Source organism: Patagioenas fasciata, chromosome 22 (assembly GCF_037038585.1).
Source record: "Patagioenas fasciata isolate bPatFas1 chromosome 22, bPatFas1.hap1, whole genome shotgun sequence".
In the NCBI taxonomy this organism is placed as follows: domain Eukaryota; kingdom Metazoa; phylum Chordata; class Aves; order Columbiformes; family Columbidae; genus Patagioenas; species Patagioenas fasciata.
The window spans coordinates 2499819-2522439 of NC_092541.1; the positions used below are offsets into that span (position 1 = coordinate 2499819).

At 58.2% G+C, this 22621-nt stretch overlaps 1 protein-coding gene across 11 annotated transcripts in view; it reads left to right on the forward strand.

Annotated features, from left to right (window-relative positions):
• SRCIN1 (SRC kinase signaling inhibitor 1) overlaps window positions 1-22621 on the forward strand; it is a 64546-nt gene that overhangs the window by 18548 nt on the left and 23377 nt on the right. For 6 of the 11 annotated variants that reach the window (XM_071818065.1, XM_071818059.1, XM_071818064.1 and 3 more), the window contains 3 exons: window positions 2725-3300; window positions 6869-7152; window positions 18099-18122. In XM_071818065.1, coding sequence (XP_071674166.1) covers window positions 3096-3300; window positions 6869-7152; window positions 18099-18122 — 513 coding nt within the window. In that variant the 5' untranslated portion in view covers window positions 2725-3095. Of the gene's footprint in view, window positions 1-2724; window positions 3301-6868; window positions 7153-11148; window positions 11250-18098; window positions 18123-22621 lie in introns of those variants that run through there. The other 5 variants (XM_071818063.1, XM_071818066.1, XM_071818062.1 and 2 more) reach the window with 3 other exon arrangements.

The following is a 22621-nucleotide window of genomic DNA, read 5'->3' on the forward strand; positions in this document are numbered from 1 at the left end:
TCCCATCAGGCGAGCGAGCGGTTAGCGTGACTGCGTTAATGGCAGGAGATGAGAGGCAGTGATTAGCTTGCTGGAAAAATTGCACCGAGTGCATGGAGCGGAAGGGCAGCGCTGGTGCATCGCTGCGTGCTGGGCAGGAGCATCGCCCGCTGCGCCCACCCGCTTCTCCCCGCACAGGAGCTTTATCTCGCGTCCTTTTGCCTTCCTTTCCAGCAACTTGTTGCCTTTTGTCTCTGGTTTTGATGGCAAGCTCTCTGAAGTGGAGCTTGCCGGTGTTTCCAAGATGGTGCAGTGATGCTCATGCTGCTGGCGCACGTCCCCCGTGGATGTGTGTCCCTCGTTGCTGTCCCCAAGAGCAGGACACAGCTGCAAATGGCCTGGTGCCTGGCTCTTGACGCTGCCCATCCTCCCATGCAGCCCCTTTCCCCACCTCCCTCCCTGCACTCTGAGCTGAGAGGAACCATCGATTTGGTGTCTTGAGGGGCAGTTTATCGCTTTCCTGATGCCTGATAGATGGGAATTGATTTCCTGAGCAATTTGCTGGAGCAGCTCAAGGCAGGAACGCCCAGGACCCGGTTTTGCAGGAGCCAGGGGGTCAGCTGCATCCCTGGGGCTGTTCCTGGATTGTGGGACTGGTCTGTACTGGGAATCCTCCAGGAAGACCCAGAGGGCAGTGGGGTTCTTGGAGCAGCAGGCATCCACCTGCCCGCACGCTGGGGCAGACCTTTTCCTCCTCCAGCCCCGTGCCTCAGTTTCCCCCTCAGTTTCCTCAGGGCCAAGGGGGATCCCCAGGCTGGCGCCACCAGGATTAATCCCACCCCAGTTGCCAGGCTGTGCCGCCTCGAATTGCCACTGCTGTGTGGGTGTGAGACAAGCCCACAATGTGGCTTGTGTTTGTGCTGCGAGGAGCCTGGGCCCTGCCATCCTCTCCTTTTATTTCTATCCGGCATCCCCGAGCTGCTGGCATCTCCCCAGCCGAGGATGCAGTCCCTTGCCAGGGGCTCCCTTCTCCTCCGGTCCCCAGCCGGGAAGGCTCTGCCCCGGGCAGGGATGCTCTCCATGCAGAGGGCACTGCTGACTTCAGCCTCATGCCGAGGGTCAGAGAGGAAGCTGATGGTGAGGGAAGCTTTGTCCCATCTGTCCCAGCTGTGAGCCATCCTTCCCTCCATCCCTCCTGTTTTCCCTTTCCAGTGTTGATGCTTCACCCCGCCAGCGTGTCCGGGACAGGTGGGGACAAACCCTCCCTCGGTCGCTGCCCTTACCACAGGGTGATGGGGACATTCCATGTGTCCATAGGACATGAACTTGCCTCGTGTTTCCATGTGCGTGGGTGTGATAACACCCAGCAAGGTGGGAAGTAGCTGCCGCTTTTTACAGGGCTGGCCAGATGGGATTTCTCCTTCGGTTTGGGTTTTGACAGTGACATGGGGAATTTATCCGGCTGGTTCTCTGCTTCCAAAGCCAAGGAGCTGCTTGTCAGGGCAGCGTTGTGGAGAGATGCCAGCTGGAGCCCCTTGAGCTCTGGGAGCAACCGGTGCAACCAATGCACTGGTGCTCAGTTCGGTGCTGGGGTCAGTTTTGGGCCACTCATGCCAAGAAAGCACCTTGAGGTGCTGGAGTGAGTTGAGAGAAGGGAAGGGGCTGGAGCACAAGTGTGATGGGAGCGGCTGAGGGACCTGGGGGGTTCAGCGAGGAAACGACCTCAAGTTGTGCTGGGGAGGTTGAGGTTGGATGTGGGGAACAATTTCTTCCCCAAAGGGCTGTGGGGCACTGAACAGGCTGCCCAGGGCAGTGCTGGAGTCACCATCCCTGGAGGGTTGGACAGACGGACATGAGGTTCTCAGGACATGGGGCAGTGCTGGGGCTGGGGGAACAGTTGGACTCGATGAGCTTGAAGGGCTTTTCCAACCAAAATGATTCTGTGATTGCACAGCTTTGGGCTGGATCTCCCTCCTTGCACAGCTCCAGGGCACGCAGAGGCTGGGGACAGACAGGGCCAGCTCTGCAGGGTGACATCCGGACTGTCACCTCCTGTGGGCACCGTGCCCCTGCCCGCCTCCGAGGAGCGGAGGGAGCCGTGGTGCCGGGGGGTCTGCACGAACCCGCTGGGGAAGTTCCCGATGAAACGCTTGGCGGGTGGTGTTTTATTTTCCTTGGTTCCGCTTGAATTTGGGAGTGAAAGGCACGGTAGGGAGCCTGCTGCTGAGCTGGGGCTGCCGGGAGGGACCCTCGGGGATGGGGCAGGAGATGGGGGAGTTGCATCCCCCCTGTCCTGGGGGGCTTTGTGCTGGGATGGGTGTTACTGGTCCCTCCAGGGGGCTTTTCCCAGTGCTGGTTGTCCCTAAACCGGGAGGAAGAGGATGAGGAAGAGCCTGTCCCGCTCCTGGTATCCCCAGGAGATGGGGCACCCGCAGCCCAGGGGCTCAGTGTGGAACAAGGCTGCATTTCTCTGCAGATTGATCTTAACCGAACAAAAATCGGGCTGCAGCAGCCGCAGCCTTCGGGAGGAAGGCGAGCGCATCCCTCTCTTCCCACCACTTTAATGGCCGGGTGCGCGGGAGCCGCGTCGCTCCGAGGGGCTTCTATTCTTTCGCCTCCCTTTCTCCCCAAATGCACTCTCGCCTTCCCCTCCCCTCGCCCCCTTTTTGTACAATCGCTTTCTAGGGCTATTTTTCATGCTCTGCTAACCGCCGTTTGCTTTCCCGGCCTCGCTGCCTCATGAAGATTTATGAAACTGCAGTAATAAACCGGGTTTGAGAGATCCTCTTGATGATAAACCCCTGCCGAGCTGCCGGCGGGGGGATCCGAGCGGCCGGTGCCACCGACCCTGCGGCTGCTCTGGCCTGACGTGGCTCTCAGGGGGCCGTGCCTGCAGCACGGGGCAGGTTTTTGGGGACATCTCCCACCCCCATCTCGCAGCGAGGGAGGAGGGAGCTGCTGCTTGGGCTGCAAAGCCTGAAGAGCATCACCCAAAGCTCAGTTGGGCTCCGGTGCCGCTGGTGTCCCCAACCTCCAGGGAAGGAGGTGATGGATGTGTCCGGGCTGTGTCCCCGGCACGGGTGACATCTCTGCTGGTACGTAAGGAAGATGGATGGATGAATCGGCAAAGAGAGACGCGCTCCCCGAACCCCCCACTGCTCGTGGAGGGGCTGGCCAGGATTTTCCGTGGGATTTTGGCTGTCGTGAGAGCCCTGCGCCCACCCAAGGAGCCACCCGAAGCCCCCGCGGACCGGGGGGCTGCGTCCCCTGTCCCACCGCAGCGCTTTGCCGCCCGCCGTGGGAGCTGTCCTGCGCCCGCGGGTAAGCCAAGGGACAGTCCCTGCGTGGGGGACACTTCCCGGAGTGTCACCTCACTGGTGACAGTGGGGACAGTGCTGAGATGGGGACCCTGGGGAGGCTCCGGCCACAGTGACCTAATTGGAAGCAGCCCCGGGAAGGACTTTCCAGGGATGTGCTGCTGCTCCAGCATCCCTGAGCGGGAGGAGAAACAACTCTGTGGAGGATTTGGGGTGCGGGTGTAATTATTGATATCCCCTTGGGGTGAGGCCAGGAAGGAAGGATTTGAGTGCACTAGGGGAGGTTTAGATTGGATATTAAGGAAAATTTCTTCGCAGGAAGGGTTGTTGGGCATTGGAACAGGCTGCCCGGGGCAGTGATGGAGTCACCATCCCTGGAGGGGTTGAACGGACGGAGATGAGGTTCTCAGGGACATGGGGTAGTGCCAGCATGGGTTAAAGGTTGTTCTTGAGGGTCTATTACAAGCAAAATAACTCTGATTTACACTCCCTGTCATGCATGAACGAGCACAGAGGGGTTGAAGAAGCCCCCATACCCCAGTTGTCTGTTCCCTTATCAAACGCTCTCTGCCCGCTCCAGCCTGCGATCTGGAGGGGACGGTCACCAACGTGGGGACAGGTACACGTGTATCTGCGGTGGCTTTTCCTCCGGTTCGCGGTACTGATGCTGCCTCCCCCCAGCTCACTCCGGAACCCGGTGACGGATGCTGGAGCGGATGCGGCACAACCGGGGGGCAGCAGAGCCCCCAGCAGCGCCCAGCGTTGCGCTGACCCCCGCGCAGCTTGTGCAGGGCTTTTCAAATCAGCCTTTTTAGTAGTCGGAGGAGAGACAGGAGCTGGCGCGTTCTGCTCGCAGAGCATGTAATTAGGGAGCGGGGAGCTGCATGCTGATGTGCTGAGAGGAGGAGGAGGAGGGTGGGAAAGAGCCAGGGCTGCTAAACCCAGGGCTGGTGGAAGCAGCTGCAGCGAACCAGCCCCTTTTGCACCCCCTGAACCCCCGTCCCTGTGCTCAGGTCCCCTTGCTGTTCTCTGCACGGTGAGGAAGAGGAGCTGCAGCTCCTTCCTCCCAACCTGGCTGCTCCCAGCCCCATCACTGCTGCAGCCGGGGGATTTTGGGGTTCCCTGTCACCCCTCTTTTGTAGCTTGTGTTCTGGGGGGTTGTGACATGAAAGGAACAGGGGGACGGCAGCTCCCAAGGCTCTGCAGGCTGGGACAGGAGAAATTGCTCCGTCCGTGTCTCCCATCACTGCTGGTGTTTGGCAGAAGCTTCTCAGCCGGTGATGTTGGAGACCCTGGGATGATGCTCTGAGACCCTGGGATGATGCTCTCAGACCCACATCACCCTGTCCCCTGCTGGTAGAAGGGTCGAAGTGGCTCTGCTGGCATCTCTCCGGTGCCACCATCCCTGGGGTGTGTGGCACGTGGCGGATGTGCCACCACGACCTGCCCCGTGCAGCGGTGACACTGAGACTCAGCGGAGATGAGGAGGGACCAGGATGTTCAGCTCTCGCTCGGATTCTGCTGTTGTTTTCTATATATGGGGGTGCCAGTCCCCTTGCCAGGGTGATGGAGCTGTGGGGGGAGCCGGATCATTGTTTTCTGGAGGAGGAAAGTGGGAGGATCAAGCTTTGGAGGGGAAGGATGTCCCTGTGGCATTTACTGAGTTTGGTGTCCCCTCCTGGCTCATTGCAAACCTCTTGTATGACCTTGAGCAGAGATTTGTGTCTGTAGCACACGCTGGAGTCCTGTCCTACATTAATACCACAATCAGTTGTTATAAAGCTAATATGTTGGGCTGATAAATAATTGAGGGGAAAGGAAAAACCCTCTATGATTTGCTTAACAGGAGCTTGGGTAGGAAGGGAGGGGGGGAAAAAAAAGGAAGAGGAAAGAGATGAATAATGGATCAAGGTTAAATGGGGAGCAAAATGAACACTTCAACACGGCAAATCCCTGCAACACGCGCTGCAGGTTGCCAAACTAGTGAGTGGCAGCAAAGGCAGCTTGTGGCCTCAGCCAGGGCGGTGTGACATGGGCTCAGGTGGCACCAGACCCTCAAAAGTGGCTTTTTGGGCTGCGGTTGGGTGCCCCGGGTTCCTCTGCAGTTGAGTGTGGGGTTGGGGACCGCAGGGTGGCCTTGTCCCCTGAGGAGGTACCAGGAGTTTGTCACCACTCGCCTTGCGTGCGCTCGGCACAACTTCCTCAGTAATTAAAATTACAACATGTTCTTAATGAATTATTAGCAAAGGGATGAGTCCCTTTTGCTGTACTGGGTGTGTGACCCCCTGCCTGCCCTCCTACCTGGGATGGGGTGAGCTGTGCAATGGGGCAGGGATGGGGCAGAGCATCCCGTGGTGCTGGGTTTGGTACCCAAGAGCTGGGACGGGGCAGAGCATCCCGTGGTGCCGGGTTTGGTACCCAAGGGCTGGGATGGGGCAGAGCATCCCATGGTGCTGGGTTTGGTACCCAAGAGCTGGGACGGGGCAGAGCATCCCGTGGTGCCGTGTTTAGTACCCAGGGGCTGGGATGGGGCAGAGCATCCCTTGGTGCCAGGTTTGGTACCCAAGAGCTGGGACGGGGCAGAGCATCCCGTGGTGCCGTGTTTAGTACCCAGGGGCTGGGATGGGGCAGAGCATCCCATGGTGCCAGGTTTGGTACCCAAGAGCTGGGACGGGGCAGAGCATCCCGTGGTGCCGTGTTTAGTACCCAGGGGCTGGGATGGGGCAGAGCATCCCTTGGTGCCAGGTTTGGTATCCAAGGGCTGGGATGGGGCAGAGCATCCCGTGGTGCTGGGTTTGGTACCCAGGGGCTGGGACGGGGCAGAGCATCCCATGGTGCTGGGTTTGGTACCCAAGAGCTGGGACGGGGCAGAGCATCCTGTGGTGCCGTGTTTAGTACCCAGGGGCTGGGATGGGGCAGAGCATCCCTTGGTGCCAGGTTTGGTATCCAAGGGCTGGGATGGGGCAGAGCATCCCGTGGTGCTGGGTTTGGTACCCAGGGGCTGGGACGGGGCAGAGCATCCCATGGTGCCGGGTTTGGTACCCAGGGGCTGGGATGGGGCCGGGATAGGGGTGCAGACCCCCTGGCAGGGGTCTCCAGCACGACATGGCGGGACAGACATGCTGACGGGCAGACATGAGCCTCCCCCCACCCTGGCCCATATTTCATTTTCTTTTTGGTTTGTCCATGTGTCCGTGTCCCTCTGTCTGTGCTCTGTAGTGGTGCCCAGCTCCCGCATCTCGTCTGTGCCGTTTTAATGACCCCAACGCTGTTTTATTCATGTTTCGGTCTGAACATCGTGGTCCTGGTGGCATCCCAGCCCCTCCGGCCCTCCTGCTGCCCCATCCATCTGCTGCCACCACCGTCCCCAGGAGTGGTGACACCGCTACCATCGCAGGGGACAAACCCTGCACCCCCCAGTGTATCCCATTGAGGGATCCCCCCGCTCCCAGCTGGGCTCAGCCATCACTCCTACCCCAAAACCCTATCTCCACCCTCAAATCTCAGCACCCCCCCTGCCCCATAGCAGCGGGGGCATCCCTGACCCCACTTTTCTCTCCCCGCCCGCGCAGATCCCGAGCGGACCAGCACCCACATGATCTCGGCAGATGATGCCGAGTACCCGCGGGAATACCGGACCCTGGGCAACGGCACCCGGCGCTTCTCCAACGTGGGGCTGGTGCACACCTCGGAGCGGCGGCACACCGTCATCGCCGCCCAGAGCCTGGAAGCCCTCACCGGCCTCCAGAAATCCGAGATGGAGCGCAAGCGGGACGCCTTCATGGACCACCTGAAGAACAAGTACCCGCAGCACGCGCTGGCGCTGCGGGGACAGCAGGAGCGCCTGCGGGACCAGGTAAGGGACATCTTGGGGTGCAGGAGGACCCCGTCTGGCCCTTGGGGGCTGTCTGGAGGAGAGGAGGGTCAGTGGCTTTTATCATGAAGTATCACATATCTCTGGGTTTTCCCCAATGTAATGTGTTTAGAAGCACGTGTGAGCAGCACGCTCCCTCTGTCACCCTTCCTGGAAAATGCGCTGTGTGTTAGACCTGCTTTTGGTAATCAGAATGGTCAAAAAAAGCAATATATTGCAAAGGAAATCCTCTGGAAAGGTGACCATTCATAAAAAAATACATACATCTCAAATTTAGCTTTATTTGATGGTGCATGAAATGGGTGGCTGTTTGCAGCAGCCTCAGTGGGGAGCATCCCATGGGTTTGAGGAAGAGCATCCCATGGGTCTGAGGAAGAGCATCCCCTGGGTTTGGGGAAGAGCATCCCCAGGTCTGAGGAAGAGCATCCCATGGGTCTGAGGAAGAGCATCCCCTGGGTTTGAGGAAGAGCATCCCCTGGGTTTGGGGAAGAGCATCCCCAGGTCTGAGGAAGAGCATCCCCTGGGTTTGGGGAAGAGCATCCCCAGGTCTGAGGAAGAGCATCCCATGGGTCTGAGGAAGAGCATCCCCAGGTCTGAGGAAGAGCATCCCCTGGGTTTGAGGAAGAGCATCCCCAGGTCTGAGGAAGAACATCAGGCAAGGGACACCCAGTTTGGTCCCCACCTCCATGCGGGGATGTCCCTTTGTTGTGTGTTCCCTGGGGACTTGATCCTCCCTCAAGGACCAGGACAGTGCGTGACACATCTGGGCACCCTCGTGCTGAGCGCTCCCTGGGGACAATGTCCATCCTGTGTGGCCAGGGGTGTCCCCAGGCCAGGCGGCACCCGACTGCTTCTCCTCCGGGTGACAGTGACTCCGCAGCCCTGGGACAGCAATAAATCCCCACCTGAACTGTCACTTATACAAAAAGGCACCGGGGAGGGCGAGCGCGGAGCAGCCGGAGGATGCGGCTGGAAAGGAATCTTAGATCATCTCCAACCAGACACCTCCTGAGGGACGGAGCCGGCGGCTCCCAGACTTAGCGTGGTGGGAAGACATTGAGTTTTGTAAGGAAAACCGGCATCGCTGCCTCCGATCCGCCGCCCGCTTCGCACCCGCCTGGTTCGGGGACCACCGGGGGGTCCCCGCTCGGCAGCCCCTCCCTTTGCAAAAAGCTGCTCTGCAAAGGGAAGCGGCCGAATCCTGTGCGGCTGCGGTGATTTGCACCAGCCCAGCATCCCAATTTTGGTTCATTATGGACTTTGCCATCGCTCTCGGCTGGAGCGGGGTCGGTGCCGCACACATGGTCCACATCTCCTTGTGAGCTGGAGCAGTGGATATTTCTCAGTAAATAACTAGAAATCTTTCCCTTATTATTACAATTTAAAGACATTATTTTTTAAGCAGTAGCTCTAAAAAGTTCCGGTTTGTGTTGACCTGGGGTCTGATAAAGCTTTGGAGGGTTTTGTAAGGTGAAAGGAAGATGATCTGGATTCTGGAATGATCTGCTTGCTTTCTTCACTCGGGGTCGTGGGTGCCCAGTGGGACTGGGGGGTCTGCGCATCTATTGGTCCCAATCAAACCCGATTTTCCCTGATTTTTCTTCATTTTCACTGCAGGTGGTAAATAATAACAGGGAGACAATGACATTGGAACCACTAGAAACCCAGGGTGCCAACCTTTAGATGACATTGAGATCCAACACTCGGGGCTCGCCTGAGACATTTGGAACTTGCTTTGCTGCTCTAGGGGAGCCTGGCGGGTATTTTGGATCACGGGCTTTGTTAGTTTTTTATTATCTTTTAAAAAATTGCGTATGGGAGAGTTTACAAAATCAGAGGTGAATAGAAACATGTCATAAATGTCAACATCCCTTTCAGCGCGGCAAAGCCTCCAGCAAAACGCCACTGTACTCGTGGATAGGAATGGGAAAGCGAGCGCAATATTAATTTTAATCGCATGTGTATATAACAGAGCAGAGAAAAAACCCCCACAAAAAAAAGGCGAATAATTGTACCAACACCCAACAGACTGCGAGCAAATCTGCGGAGAAGTCTGAGGCGGCTGGTAGCTGGTTTAAAACCCAGATGGGAAGATGCGTTAAATGGGCACGTTAATAATGAAAAGGATGGGAATGAGGAGCTGAATTTGGGGTCAATCCGGCAAGAAAGGGATGGATGGGCAAGTTTCCCATCTCTGCGTGTGCACCGATGCCCTGGGAGCAGCCGAGTCCACCCCCGTGGTGGCCGATGCCGAACGCATAGAAAGTTAAGAACATTTAGAGAAACAATATGAGGGTTCAAGGCAGTGACCCCATCGCCCCTCCCTATTTCCCGCATTATTCTGCACGGGGCTCCGAGGGAACGTAGCAACCAGGGCCGCGTGTTTTTACACCGACAAGTGATAAACCCTGGAAAACGAGGGATTACAAACCCTCGTAACCCGTTAAACACCCGCCCGCCAGCCGGATCACAATTAAGCCCTGTCTACTTGGGCACCTCGCAGCTCCTAAGCTGCAGCGTGAGGTTAAATACCGCAGCGGGGCTGGAGCAGGAACATGCCTCTCTCAGGGCTAAAGAAAAGTCTATAAAAGCTGGGATTTAAGCTTGTCCAGTCCTGCTGCAGGGAAAAAATATAAATAAAGAAAGGAGAAAAGGCTGGGGCTGAGCGTTAACGTGTTGGCGGCTGCCTGACAGCAGCAGATTTGCAGCTGCCCAGAATAAATCCGACTTTGGAATGAATAAATAACAGGCGGCGCAGATGTATGGACAGGCCAGGCTGGGCACTCGCCAAGGGGCCCCCAGTATCGCTGCTGGGCGCGCTGGTGCGAGTGTGGCCGGGGCAATGTGGGGGTGCAGGCGGGCTGGGGAGGTGCTGCATTGCTGCAGCTTTGTGCCTCAGTTTCCCCAAATAAAGCGGGGGGGGGGGCTCGGCTGCTTCCCCACCCTGCAGCGGGGTGCGCTGCCACACTGGGGACCTGGCGGGGGCTGAGATTTGGGTGCATGTGGCTGGGTGTGCGAACAGGGCAGGACACGGAGCAATTTTTCGCATGGGTCGTTCTGAGTGGTGTTTTGCCCGGCTCTGGAGCTTCTGGGGTTCACAGCGCTGCATATGCTCGTGGTTTGGGCTGGGGGGGCAGGCGGGATGCTGGGGGCATTGTGGGGCGGCTGCAGCCCCCGATGCAACCTCTGGATGCTCGGAGCCAGATCCCACTGATTAAAGATATTAGAAGAATATTGCAACCGCACGCACCCCTGCGCCATTGCACCCCCAGTTGCCCCAGCACCCACCCCTTGCCCCTTTGCACCCCCAGATCCCCCAGCACTCTCTTGCCCTATTGCACCCCAGTTACCCTCTTGCACCCCCAGATCCCCCAGCACTCTCTTGCCCTATTGCACCCCAGTTATCCTCTTGCACCCCCAGTTTCCCCAGCACTCTCTTGCCCTATTGCACCCCAGTTACCCTCTTGCACCCCCAGATCCCCCAGCACTCTCTTGCCCTATCGCACCCCCAGTACCCCCTTGCCCCATTGCACCCCCAGTTATCCTCTTGCACCCGCAGTACCCTCTTGCCCCATTGCACCCCCAGCTCCCGCAGCACCCTCCTGCCCTATTGCACCCCCCAATTCCCCCCAGCACCCTCTAGCCCCAATGCACCTCCAGTTACCCTCTTGCACCCCCAAACTCTCCAAGCACCCCCTTGCCCCAATGCATCCCCACTTCCCGCCCCCTCAAGCCCCGCCCCCCAAGCTCCGCCCCCACCGTGCGCGCGCGCCCCCTCCTGGCCAGGAGGTCCCCCCGCCCCCCCCCCCCCCCCCCCCCCGCAGGTGGAGTCGCCGTTGCCGTGGCGACCGCGCCCCCTATCAGCGGCGGGCGCGCGCGGGGCCGGCGGCCGCAACGGCGGGAGGTGGCGGGAGGTGGCGGTTCCGCTCCGCGCGCAGCGGCCCCGGCCCCGCCCGCCCCCCCTACCCCCCCCCTCCGGACCCCCCCGGGCCGCGCTGCCCAGCCCAGCGGAGCGGAACGAACGGGAGGAGCGGGGCTCGTCCGCGCTGCGGAGCCCGGCCCGGCCTCACCTGCCGCAGGTACCGGGGAGCGGGGGGTGCGGTGCGGTGTCGCGGTCTCCTCCTGTCCCCCGGTGTCCGACTGTTGCGGTGCCCCCGCCTCCCTTTTCTCTGCTATCCTGGTGTTCCCCCCACCCCGGCGTTCCCTTTCCCGATCGTCCCGGTCCCCCTCGCCAACCGGTGCCCCCGATCGTGCCCTTCCCATGGCCGCGGGGCTCAGCCCCGGGTGGGGACACCCCCTTTTCCTCCCATTCCCCCCCTTTTCCTCCCATTTCCCCCCTTTTCCTCCCATTCCCCCCCTTTTCCTCCCATTCCCCCCCTTTTCCTCCCATTCCCCCCCTTTTCCTCCCATTCCCCCCCTTTTCCTCCCATTCCCCCCCTTTTCCTCCCATTCCCCCCCTTTTCCTCCCATTCCCCCCCTTTCCTCCCATTCCCCCCCTTTCCCCTCCAACCCTCCCTTTCCCTCCTGCCCCCCGACATTCCCTTTCCTGGGGCTCCCCCCGTCCCAGAGGGTGGCTGTTTGTGGGTCCCATCGTCCCTGCATTGCCCTTTGGTGCAGCAGCTGGGGGGGCTCCCCCTGCTCCTCCCGTTGCACATGGAGCCGTGCAACCCCCCGCCCACCAGCTCCCACCTTCCCAGGGCAGCTTCGTGTTGTCACCCGTGTCCCCGTCCCTCTGCAGGGGACAGCGCTCCCCTCTGCCCTTCTCGGGCTGCGGAGAGGGACAGATGGTGGCCTGGCCGTGCAGCATCCCTGCGCTACGCGGGGGCTTGTGTCACCTCCAGCTCGCTTGGCCGAGCATCCTGCCTGCTGGGGGGGACCTGCTGGCACTGGGAGGACCCCCCGGGCATGTACCGGGGAGCGGGACCTGCATGATGGAGGAGCAGCTTGAGAGCATCTTGCTCCATCCTCCCGAGAGGTGCAGGGGCAGCTGGGCACACGGCGGGGTGCCCATGGCCGTGGCATGAGGTTGGCATCGCTTTGTCCTCGCGGGGCGTCAGGCCGGGCTGGGGGTGCCCCCATTGCACCTCCGGGGTGTGGGGTACCTGCGTTGCAGGACCCGCGGTGACGGGTGATGGAGGCTGTGGGACGTGAAGCGGTTTTGGGGAGCTCGCTGGGGTGAGACGTGGGGTCCTTGGGTCTGCTCTTGATCTCGGGTGTTGTGAACCGTGGCAAAGTGCTGTAATGGTGGAGGAGAACGTGCCTGGCTGTCAGGAGTAACATGAACAAGCGTGTGTGTGTGTGTGTCCCTGCAACTGCAGCCTGAGCTGTCTCTATTGATTCTCTTATTTTTCCCTGGGTGGGAGCAGTTTCTGGCTGATTAAAAGAGACCTGGCCCACGTTTTGGCTGGGAAGCAGGTCCTGGGGAGTCACACAGAGGTCTGTGGGTCACCCCACTTCTCCTTGGGCTTTGTGCACAGAGCAGTGGGGAAGAAGGGCTTGAGATGCCTGAGAAGTGGGGAATAAATAGGTGATGGCAGCCTTGGGGTGGGCATCAATGAGCCCGTGGTGTAATCCAGCAGGGAGATACCCAGTGGGTGCCCATCAGGAGCTGCATCCAACTCCATCTCAGTGGCAGGTGGGATGTTCTTGGGCTCCCAGTGCTCCCCAGTTTCTCACTGTGGTTTGGGGGATCACGGTGCCGGTGCTGCCATGGGGGTGTGGGTATTGCTGCCTCTCTGGCATGCACGTGTACATCCATCCCCCTCCCGTCGCCGCCAAAAGTTTCCCACTGTTCCTAACCCCAATGCTGCCTGCTCCGCTGCCTGCTCCGCTGCCTGCTCCGCTGCCTGCTCCGCTGCCTGCTCCGCTGCCTGGTTTACCTTGCACGTCCCCATTGTGTTGGTCCACCTACGCCTTTGCCGTTGCCATAGCGACTCTGCAATCTGATCTGCCCAACTTCTGTCTGATTTTCCTGCCTTCCCCCCAAAAAACCTTTGGCCCCGCTGCCTGGCTGCCCTTCCCACGCCCCGGGAGCAGGATGGGGGGTGGAGGAGACCGTGACCCCTGTTTTGGGGTGCACGGTCACTGCCAGCGCAGGGGACGGGCAGAAACCATCACGAGCAGGCTGGGGATGTGCTGAGCACCAAACCCAGACCCCAGGGAACCTGCAGCACAAGAAGAGCCCTTGACCTTGGCCGTGGGAGGTTTGAAAGCCCGAGCAGGCAGCGGCACAGCTGATCCTCAGCGGAGCGTTTGTCCCCATGAGTTGCTCTGAGCGGCCGTTGTTGCTGATGGGATTTGTGTTGGTGCCAGGGAAGGGTCAGGAGCGCATCTCGTGGTGGCCACCGGAGCATCTTTGGGCTGGGGGCTGGAGGGAAGTGCAGTAAAACCCAAGTCCCTGCCTTAATTTGGCTGTGTCTGGATGAGGAGCAGCAAAGCATTTGGTGGCCGTGTCACCGTGGGGTCCGGGTTGGGTGGTCCCCAAGGCGACGGGTTTGATGGGAATTAGCCCTGGGGCTCCTGCATCCCATCTCGTGCCACAGTGGCCTCTCTCCTCTGTGCTTCGAGAGGCTCGAGAGCTCCTTTTGCAATAATTACGAGACCTCAGGTGACAGTATCTGCAATGCACAGCGGCGGTGTCGCTCTCCTCTCTATCTGGTTACTGTTTGCATTCGACTCTCCGTCTTGTCATCTCGCTATTGCCGCTGTAATTCAGTTTCTCTTGTGCTGGAAAGCATTTAAAAACCTTTAATAAGGAGAAACAGATTAAATTCACTTTGCTGTTATTTTTCAAGGAGATTTTTGTTTGTCAAGACATCCTGCCTGAGGGGGATTCTATCAGAAACTGGAACTCCTGAAAATGAGTTAATTAAAAAGCCAATGAAACTGCCTCTGTCCTTCCCTTCGCTGGAGCGTGCTGGGGATGCTGCTGCTGTCCATTTTCGAGGGACAAATTCGGTCCTGCCTTGTTAATCTCTAACAGATTTGTGTTCTAATTGCTAACCAGGGGAAGTTTGCCTTGGTCAAGGTGGTGACTCACTTGGATTTCTTGTACCTTCTGCTCTTCTCCTGGGACAATCACAAAGACTATATATATATATATATGTATATGTATGTATATTTTAAACTTAACTACGAAATATTCTCAGCCACATTTCATTCCCCCAGCTCTGGTTTTCCTCTTGGCCGCAGGTGCGTGTGTGTTTGCAGCTGCATCTCTCTGAGCACCCCTGTGTACACAGGTTCCCTCATTACCAGGAGCTCGTGGGACCATCACAACCCCCATTTTACCGCTTGCACACATCCTCCGGCCCCTGTGCACACACGTGTGCACACGCCTGTGCTCTGGGAGAGCCCCCAGTCCTAATTCATCCACCCCTTTGCAGCATCACGGCCGTGACTTTCATTGCAATTTTCATCTCAGCCTTTGTAATCCTTCCCACCTCCTGCCCAGCTCTGCTGCCAGCGAGCCGCCTGCTTTATCGGCTGTAACAAGGGCTGTCGCTTCAAATCCTCTCGCAGACCATTATCTCCCTTTGATGCTTTTGAAGAGCCAGCGATATGTTAATTCTACCTTGGCCCTCTCCTCTTGGTACAAATCCAGCCCGGCCGCGCCGTCCCCTGCTGTTTGGGGACCTCCTGGGAGGTCCAGCATGTGCTGCCCTGGTCCCCCCATCCCTACCAACCCTTGGGGTAACAAAAACGTGTCCTTCGGGAGCTTTGGGATGGCTGGAGGATGAGCGAAGGGTTGGGCAAAGCGCCGGCGTGGGGACAGATGGAGCCCCCCCGAAAACTCGGCGGGGTGCCATCCTGTGCCATCCCGGCACACGCTCCGGGTCCTGCTAACCAGCCCCAAATCGCTTCCAGAACGTTCTCGTTCCCCTCCCTCCCCAGCACTTGGGGTTCAGACAAGCTCGTCACCGGTTTGATGTGGAGCGGTTGTGCGCGGTGGGGATGTAATTTATGGGCTTTGTGATAAGCCTGTCCAGTCATCCTAAAATAATAAATAAAATACATACCAAGGGCTGGCACGAGATAGGATCAGTAATATCAGCGTCTGAGGAAAATTACTGAGACTCTTCAACAGCAAAATAAAGAGCGTGGAGAGGGAAAGAAGTTGCAGAAGGGAAAAGTCAGGAGCATCATCTCCTACCACAGACTGGGATGGGCCCTTTGGGGACTGGGACAGGTTGGTTTGGCCACAACCCTGCGGCCTCTCCAGCCCGGGTGTGCAGGGGTCGGGTGCTTTGGTACTGGTGCTGCCAGCATCTTGCATTGGCATCTTGCACCTGTATCTTGCATTGGCATCTTGCACCTGTATCTTGCATTGGCATCTTGCACCTGTATCTTGCACTGGCGTCTTGCGTTGGCATCTTGCACCTGTATCTTGCATTGGCATCTTGCACCCACATCTTGCACCTGTGTCTTGCATTGGCATCTTGCACCTATATCTTGCACCCACATCTTGCACCTGTATCTTGCATTGGCATCTTGCACCCACATCTTGCACCTTTGTCTTGCATTGGCATCTTGCACCTGTATCTTGCACCTGTATCTTGCACCTGTGTCTTGCATTGGCATCTTGCACCCACATCTTGCACCTGTATCTTGCATTGGTATCTTGCACCTATATCTTGCACCCACATCTTGCACCTGTGTCTTGCATTGGCATCTTGCACCCACATCTTGCACCCACATCTTGCACCTGTGTCTTGCATTGGCATCTTGCACCCACATCTTGCACCTGTATCTTGTATTGGCATCTTGCACCTATATCTTGCACCCACATCTTGCACCTGTATCTTGCATTGATGTCTTGCACCTGCATCTTGCACCAGCATCTTTTACCAGGAGCTCAGGCTGCAAAGCGCTGCTGATGCAGCTGGGCTGTTAATTGCTGGATCCGACGAACGGCTTCATTAACACCCAAAGGTGTTCTGAAGCGGTTTCTCACTTTCAAGCTCCTGGTGGCTTGGAAAAGCTTTCGGTGCCCAGGACGGGCTTGGATCCGGCTGGTTGTTATCTAATAGAGCCTGGTAACCACAGCTCTGGACTTCTATTTCTGGTTCTGCTTCTGAGTCACGGCGTGCCCTTGGAAAAGACCTTTGTGCCTTGAGGCTTGTCTGCATGAAAACCCTGTGCTCGTTGGACTTAAGTCACTTTTTAAACAGTTTTAGTTTAGTTGAGGCAGAGCTTGGTTCAGGTCTATTGATGTCTTATGGAATATTAATGTGAACTGCACCTTGAGTTTGGGTAAGAGCAGCCTGCTGGTGCTTGAGATGAGTCTGACAAGTGAACTTGTGTCGATACACATAGACTGGAGCTCTATTCACCTTGGCAACAGAAGGGTTAATACCCCAACAGCAAATCTGCTGGTGGATTGTTAAAGTCCTTGGATAAATACTCAGCGATGGTCTAATGTTATTGCAAATTCCTCCTCTGCTCCCTGAGCACTGCGATGGGAGACTCCTTGGCAGCAACCGGGGCATTGCAGGGGCTGGGAGCTTGCTTTCTATTTAAAATAATGATAATAATAATCAAGTAATCATCCTCGAAGTGATGAACTAGATTTGCATCCGCGGTGGTTGCGGTCAGGAAATAAACGCTGTAAAAAAGCGACAGGCGGGTGAGAGAGGGGAGAAAAGAGCCGTTGAGAACTTTGCTCCCAATAAAAAGACCGTTGAGGCCAAAGCTGCTCTGCACCCGTTTCCCCCACCCCACCCATCGGCTGCACCAAAATCCATCCCCTCCCAGCAAGGTGGCTCAGGCTTCTTGTCCCCAGGGTGTGTGCCAGCCCGGGGAGGGGGTCACGGTGGCTTTTGCAGCGAGCGGCAGCTCCGAGCATCCTCGGGACGTTCGGGGCTGCATCCCACGGGTGACACTTGGGGGGTGGCAGCTCCCGCGCCCTCCGGTTCGCTGGGCTGCGAGCGGTGCCAGCTCCCGTCACTCGCTGCAGCACATCGGCTTGACACCGGTGGCAACGCGGCGAAGGAGCCGCAGAGGGAGGTGGAAGAGGCGGAGAAGGGGGATTGCAAAATCCCTTTGGAAACAGAAATTGTTCTGGCTCCCAGGGCAGCAGCCTGACCACAGCATCCCAGCGTGTGCTGGGCGTACTGGCGGCCTCACTGGGGATGCTGGGCATGCTGATGGCCCCAGTAAGGGATGCTGGGCGTACTGGTGATGCCAGTAGGGATGCCGGGCATGCTGGTGGCCCCAGTAGGGATGCTGGGCGTACTGGTGACCCTAGTAAGGATGCTGGGCATGCTGGTGACCCCAGTAAGGGATGCTGGGCATGCTGGTGGCCCCAGTAGGGACGCTGGGCATGCTGGTGACCCCAGTGGGGACACTGGGCATGCTGGTGGCCCCAGTAGGGACGCTGGGTGTGCTGATGGCCCCAGTAGGGATACTGGGCATACCGGCGGCCCCAGTGGGGATGCTGGGCGTGCTGGTGACCCCAGTGGGGATGCTGGGCGTACTGGTGGCACCAGTGGGGATGCTGGGCGTACTGGTGGCACCAGTGGGGACACTGGGCTTGCTGGTGGCCCCAGTAGGGATGCTGGGCGTACTGGTGACCCCAGTAGGGATGCTGGGCGTACTGGTGACCCCAGTGAGGACGCTGGGCATGCTGGTGACCCCAGTAGGGATGCTGGGCTGCGGTCCTGCCCCCCCGCTTTGCTCTGCTTTGCTTCCCTTGCACCCCTCTCCGCTTTCAGTCCCATCGCCATCCCCGCATGGTCCCCCCCGAGCAGCACGAAACCTCAGCGACCCGTTGGGAGGGGACTTTAAACAGAACCCAGAGCAGGTTTGATGTCGCAGTTTAAAGTCAACAATTCTCAAAAGGAAACCGAAAAGTCAAACCAGAATCTTAATGGTATTTTTTTGTTTTGTTTTGTTTTGTTTTTCTTTCGTTTTGTTTTATTTTTTGTTAGCAACCCAACTACTGGAGCTTTAAGGTCAGTACTTCTGATTTTTCATGCTTCTGTTTGAACTGCATGCATTTTTCCAGCCTTGCCTCATCCCTGTGTGTGTGGAGGGGGTGGGAATTCGGGTGTTTTGGTGAGGACTCCTGTGCCAAAGCAGTTTGTTCTCAGCTCGGCAGCAGCTTAAGGTCGCGCGAAGGCTCTTTGTGCTTTTGGGTCGGGTGGTCGTGCGGATACAAACCTGTTCTCCGAAAGGGATGAATCTGCATCCTGCCCTCATTTAGATCACTATCACCCCACTGTCAAATCCTTTGGGGTCGTTTCGTTGCAGCAGAGACCTTAATTATGGGGAAAAGGGCAGAAAAGAGCCAGCTGGGCACACAGACCCCGTGCGGAGCTGCTCGTGGGTGCCAAGGGTTGCTGTGATTTTTGTCCCCTGCCATCATAGCGTGTCCGTCCCTTCTCTGCACAAAACGGCTTTGCCAACAGGAATTCCACGCAGAACCCCACAGACCGGCTTTGGTTTGGTGTGTTGAGGGATAACATAATAAACCAGCAAAGTGATTTGTTGGGCTGGTTGGGAGGGGCAGCTCTGCCCCACGTTGGCCATCGCATCCCTGTCACCGTCCCCTGTCGCTTGGGGGTTGTGGGACCAGCCCCGTGTCACGAAGCTGCTGCGGGAGGAATCATTGCCGTTCGCTTTATTGCACCTTTGTGCCCAAACCCACCCGTCCCTGGGGACGCCGAGGGGACCCTGGGGCTGTCCCTGCGCGGTGGCTCCTGCCAGCACCTCGTCAACAGTCGCCCCATTGTCTGGCGGGGTGACGTGCGCATGTCACCGCGCCTGCCCTTCCTCCTCCTCCTCCTCCTCCTCGCCCGGGGATGCGGTGGCACCACTTCAAGGTCAAGCGTGTTGCTGGGTGACCTTGGCGTGTTTGTCCCCGGTGGGTTTGCTCATCCTGTGATAAAAAACCACCAACAAAACAGGCGTTTTCCTGGAGAGAGCAGAGGAGTCGCAGAGCAGGATCCGTGCGCTTGTTCCGAGTTTCCATTCTTGAAGCATTTGCAGTGTAAAACCCGTGTGAGCGGCGGCTCCCCAAATATTCAGCTGTCTGGGTTCTCACTGTCCGGTTCCAGCCACATGTTCTTGGGGACATTCCTGGGACTGGGGGGGTGAAGGCACAAAAACTTCTTTATAAATAAGAAACAAAATGGGGTTCCCAGCTGGGGGTTTGCAGCTGCAGACGGCACATTTTCTATAACTCTATATTTTTCCGCGTAAGCCTGGAAATACTTTGCATTGCGAGTGGTGCATCTTCCCTGTCTGTATCCGCTGGGGGACGCGTTAGGGGTTAAATCACCCTCATTCCCCAGCCGAGGGGGGGTCCCAGCTGCCTGACCCCGCTACCAAGTGGGGCATGAGGCAGCTGGGGACGGATTGTCCCTTGTCACAGCAGCACCCTGCGGGGACCCTGAGCCCGGCAAGCAGGTGCCGGGGGCTTCCTCGAGGCCACCGCAGCCACCTGTGTCCCCCAGGGTCCCCTGGAGCTGCAGCCTTGGCCTCCAGCTGGGAAAACCGCCTCCCACCCCCTGCTTCTTTCCCCAAAATAAAAGTTCCATGACCCTTTAGGTTCCCTGTGTGTGTCCAGCTGCCACCAAGGGGGCAGAGCCGAATTCCTGGGGACATCCAGGGATGTGGTGAGATGCTATGGGCCCCCCGGGCAGGACATGCTCTGGTGTCCCCCCCCTGGCCGGGGGACAAGTGGTGGCAGGTGCTGGGTGTGATTTGGGGCTCCCCAGGCCTTGGGGAAAGGGGGGTTCTGCGTTGCTGGGTTTGTCAGCTGCAGTGCTGGGATGAGCAGACGCTCTTGGATGTCATTGGCGGTGCCGTCATTGCGGGGAGGGGTCCAGGACATGGCCCTGTCCCCATCCCCATCCCTGCCTGTCCGTGGGTCCTGCCCTGCGCCGTCCTCCTGTCCCAGCGCATCCCTGCACTTGCTCTGAGACGGGGCCAGCCCGGCTCATGTCACAAATGTCCCCTCCTGGGTCGAGCTGTGCACTCACACGGAGCCATCGATCCAGCCGCTTCGTGGCTGCTGTCACGTTGCTGCCGGTCCCCAAGTCCCTCGGCTGGGACAGCCAGGTACCCACCCCCACTTCCATCACCTGAACTGCGTCCCCTGTCCCCGCCAGCCTGGGGTGACTTCTGGGTGTCACCCCTCCAGGGCAGGAGCGTCTCAGCCTGAGGGTTTGGGGGCTATGGGGACACATCCCTAGATCTGTCCGGGGGGCAAACCCCTCCCCAGGGATGCTGTGAGGTGGTGCTGAGGGGGGGTCCTGCTGCGCTGACACAGGGGGTGGTCTGGCTCCCGGCTGTCACCGCGGGGCTGGAGATGGAGTGGGAATAACCAAGGGTTATCCTTTGGTGTCAGGGCCTTAAAAGAACATCAAAGGCACTAAGAAAAAGCTACTGGGGGAAAAAATGACTTGGATGCGGAGGAGAGAAAGAGGGGGGGCAGGAGACATTCGTCTTTAAAACGTATTTTGCTCTCTGCAACTGTCTGAAAGGAGCTTGGAGCCAGGGAAAAACAGGCTCTGCTCCCCAGGAACAAGTGATGGGATGAGAGGAAATGGCCTCAAGTTGCACCAGGGGAAGTTGAGGTTGGATCTGGGGGATGCGGGTGTCACGAGGATGCGGTGTCACAGGGATGCGGGTGTCACAGGGATGCGGTGTCACGGGGATGCGGGTGTCACAGGGATGCGGGTGTCACAGGGATGCGGGTGTCACGGGGATGCGGGTGTCGCAGGGATGCGGTGTCACGGGGATGCGGGTGTCACAGGGATGCGGGTGTCACGGGGATGCGGGTGTCACGGGGATGCGGGTGTCACGGGGATGCGGGTGTCGCAGGGATGCGGGTGTCACAGGGATGCGGGTGTCACGGGGATGCGGGTGTCACAGGGATGCGGTGTCACAGGGATGCTGGTGTCACGGTGTCACAAGGATGCTCGCTGTGGGGATGTCCCATTTCACCAGCGCGGGGGGACCCGTTGCAGGGCAGCAAGCACCCGCCCACCTCCCGCGCACATCTGGCTGCCCGTGGCAGGCTGTGCACATCTGGTGGGGACGGGCCCTTTCCTTTAGTCAAGGGGTCCGGTTTTAAAAAAAAAAAACACCACAAACCTAATCCGATTTTAACGCTTAATCCTGTTAACATTGAGATCAGGATTAATTCTGAGTTAATCGGGATAATCCTGACAAAATGTTGAGCATTAGACACTGGATGAATTATTGCTGCCGGGAGCACTACGCTTTTAATTCGGTGGCGAGACCCATGGCGGGGTGCAAGGGGCGGGGCCCGGCGGAGGGGAACGGAGGAGCCACAACCCCCTTGGATGGGAGATACTCGTAGTACATCCCATCCTGTGATGCTCAGAGCACCCTGGGCCTCTCATTTCTTCCCGCTATGCTGCTACAGTTCCAGTTACCTCCGGTTTTCCCAACTTCTTCTTCCCAGATGGGCATCTCCTGGCTCCTCTGCCTCCAGAGGCAGGAGCTGGGCTGCTGGTCTGGGATGCTCTGTCCTGGTCCGGGATGCTCTATCCTGATCCAGGATGCTGTATTCTGGCCAGGGATGCTGTGTGCTGGTCGAGGATGCTGTATTCTGGTCGGGGATGCCGTGTGCTGGTCCAGGATGCTGTGTGCTGGTCGGGGATGCTGTGTGCTGGTCGGGGATGCTGTGTGCCTGTCCAGTATGCTGTGTTCTGGTCGGGGATGCTGTATCCTGGTCCAGGATGCCGTATCCCAGTCAAGGATGCCGTATCCCAGTCAGGGATGCCGTATCCCAGTTGGGGATGCTCCCCAGGAGGGATGTGCAGCCAGACATGGGGTGAGGAGGTACCTGCCCGGGAAGTGTCCTGTTACCTGAGCTCTTCTCCTCTTGCAAAACAGCCGGCAGCTCTTTGCTGACTCACTCCCTGGGAGCATCAATAATTAAGGACGAGCGGAGTTCGTTAGGAATGAATGAACGAACGAATGAATGAACGGAGCAGTTTGTGATGCGCTGGCATCTTGGAGGGAGGGAAGGGCAGGTACCACCTTGCTGAGACCCCCAAGCAAACAGGTGGGACCGGGCTGGTCTGGTTGAAACCTCGCAGTGATGTTGTGATGGGGTCAGGCAGAGAAAGCGGGGTGGGGGGTATCTGGAAATCCCTCCCTCTGTTTCTTTAACAGCTCTCAGAGCTGCTTCCAAAAAAGAGTTTCAAATTTCAATTAAAATTTTCCTTGGCACTGTTGACAGAAGCGGAGCGGCGGGAGGGACAGATGTTGTTTTTCTCCCAGCTTTACTCGCAGCTTTATTTGCTGCTGACCCTCGCCAGCAGCGCAGACCGGGCGGCCGAGGCTCCATCCCCCTTCCCTGCGAGCCCTGAGGGGGTCCCGGCAGTGGGGGGGTCCCCAGATCCCTTTGGTGCATCCTTTGCTTTTCCAGCCCCCGGGCACCGGGAGCATCCCCAGCTCTGCGGGGAGAGGTTTT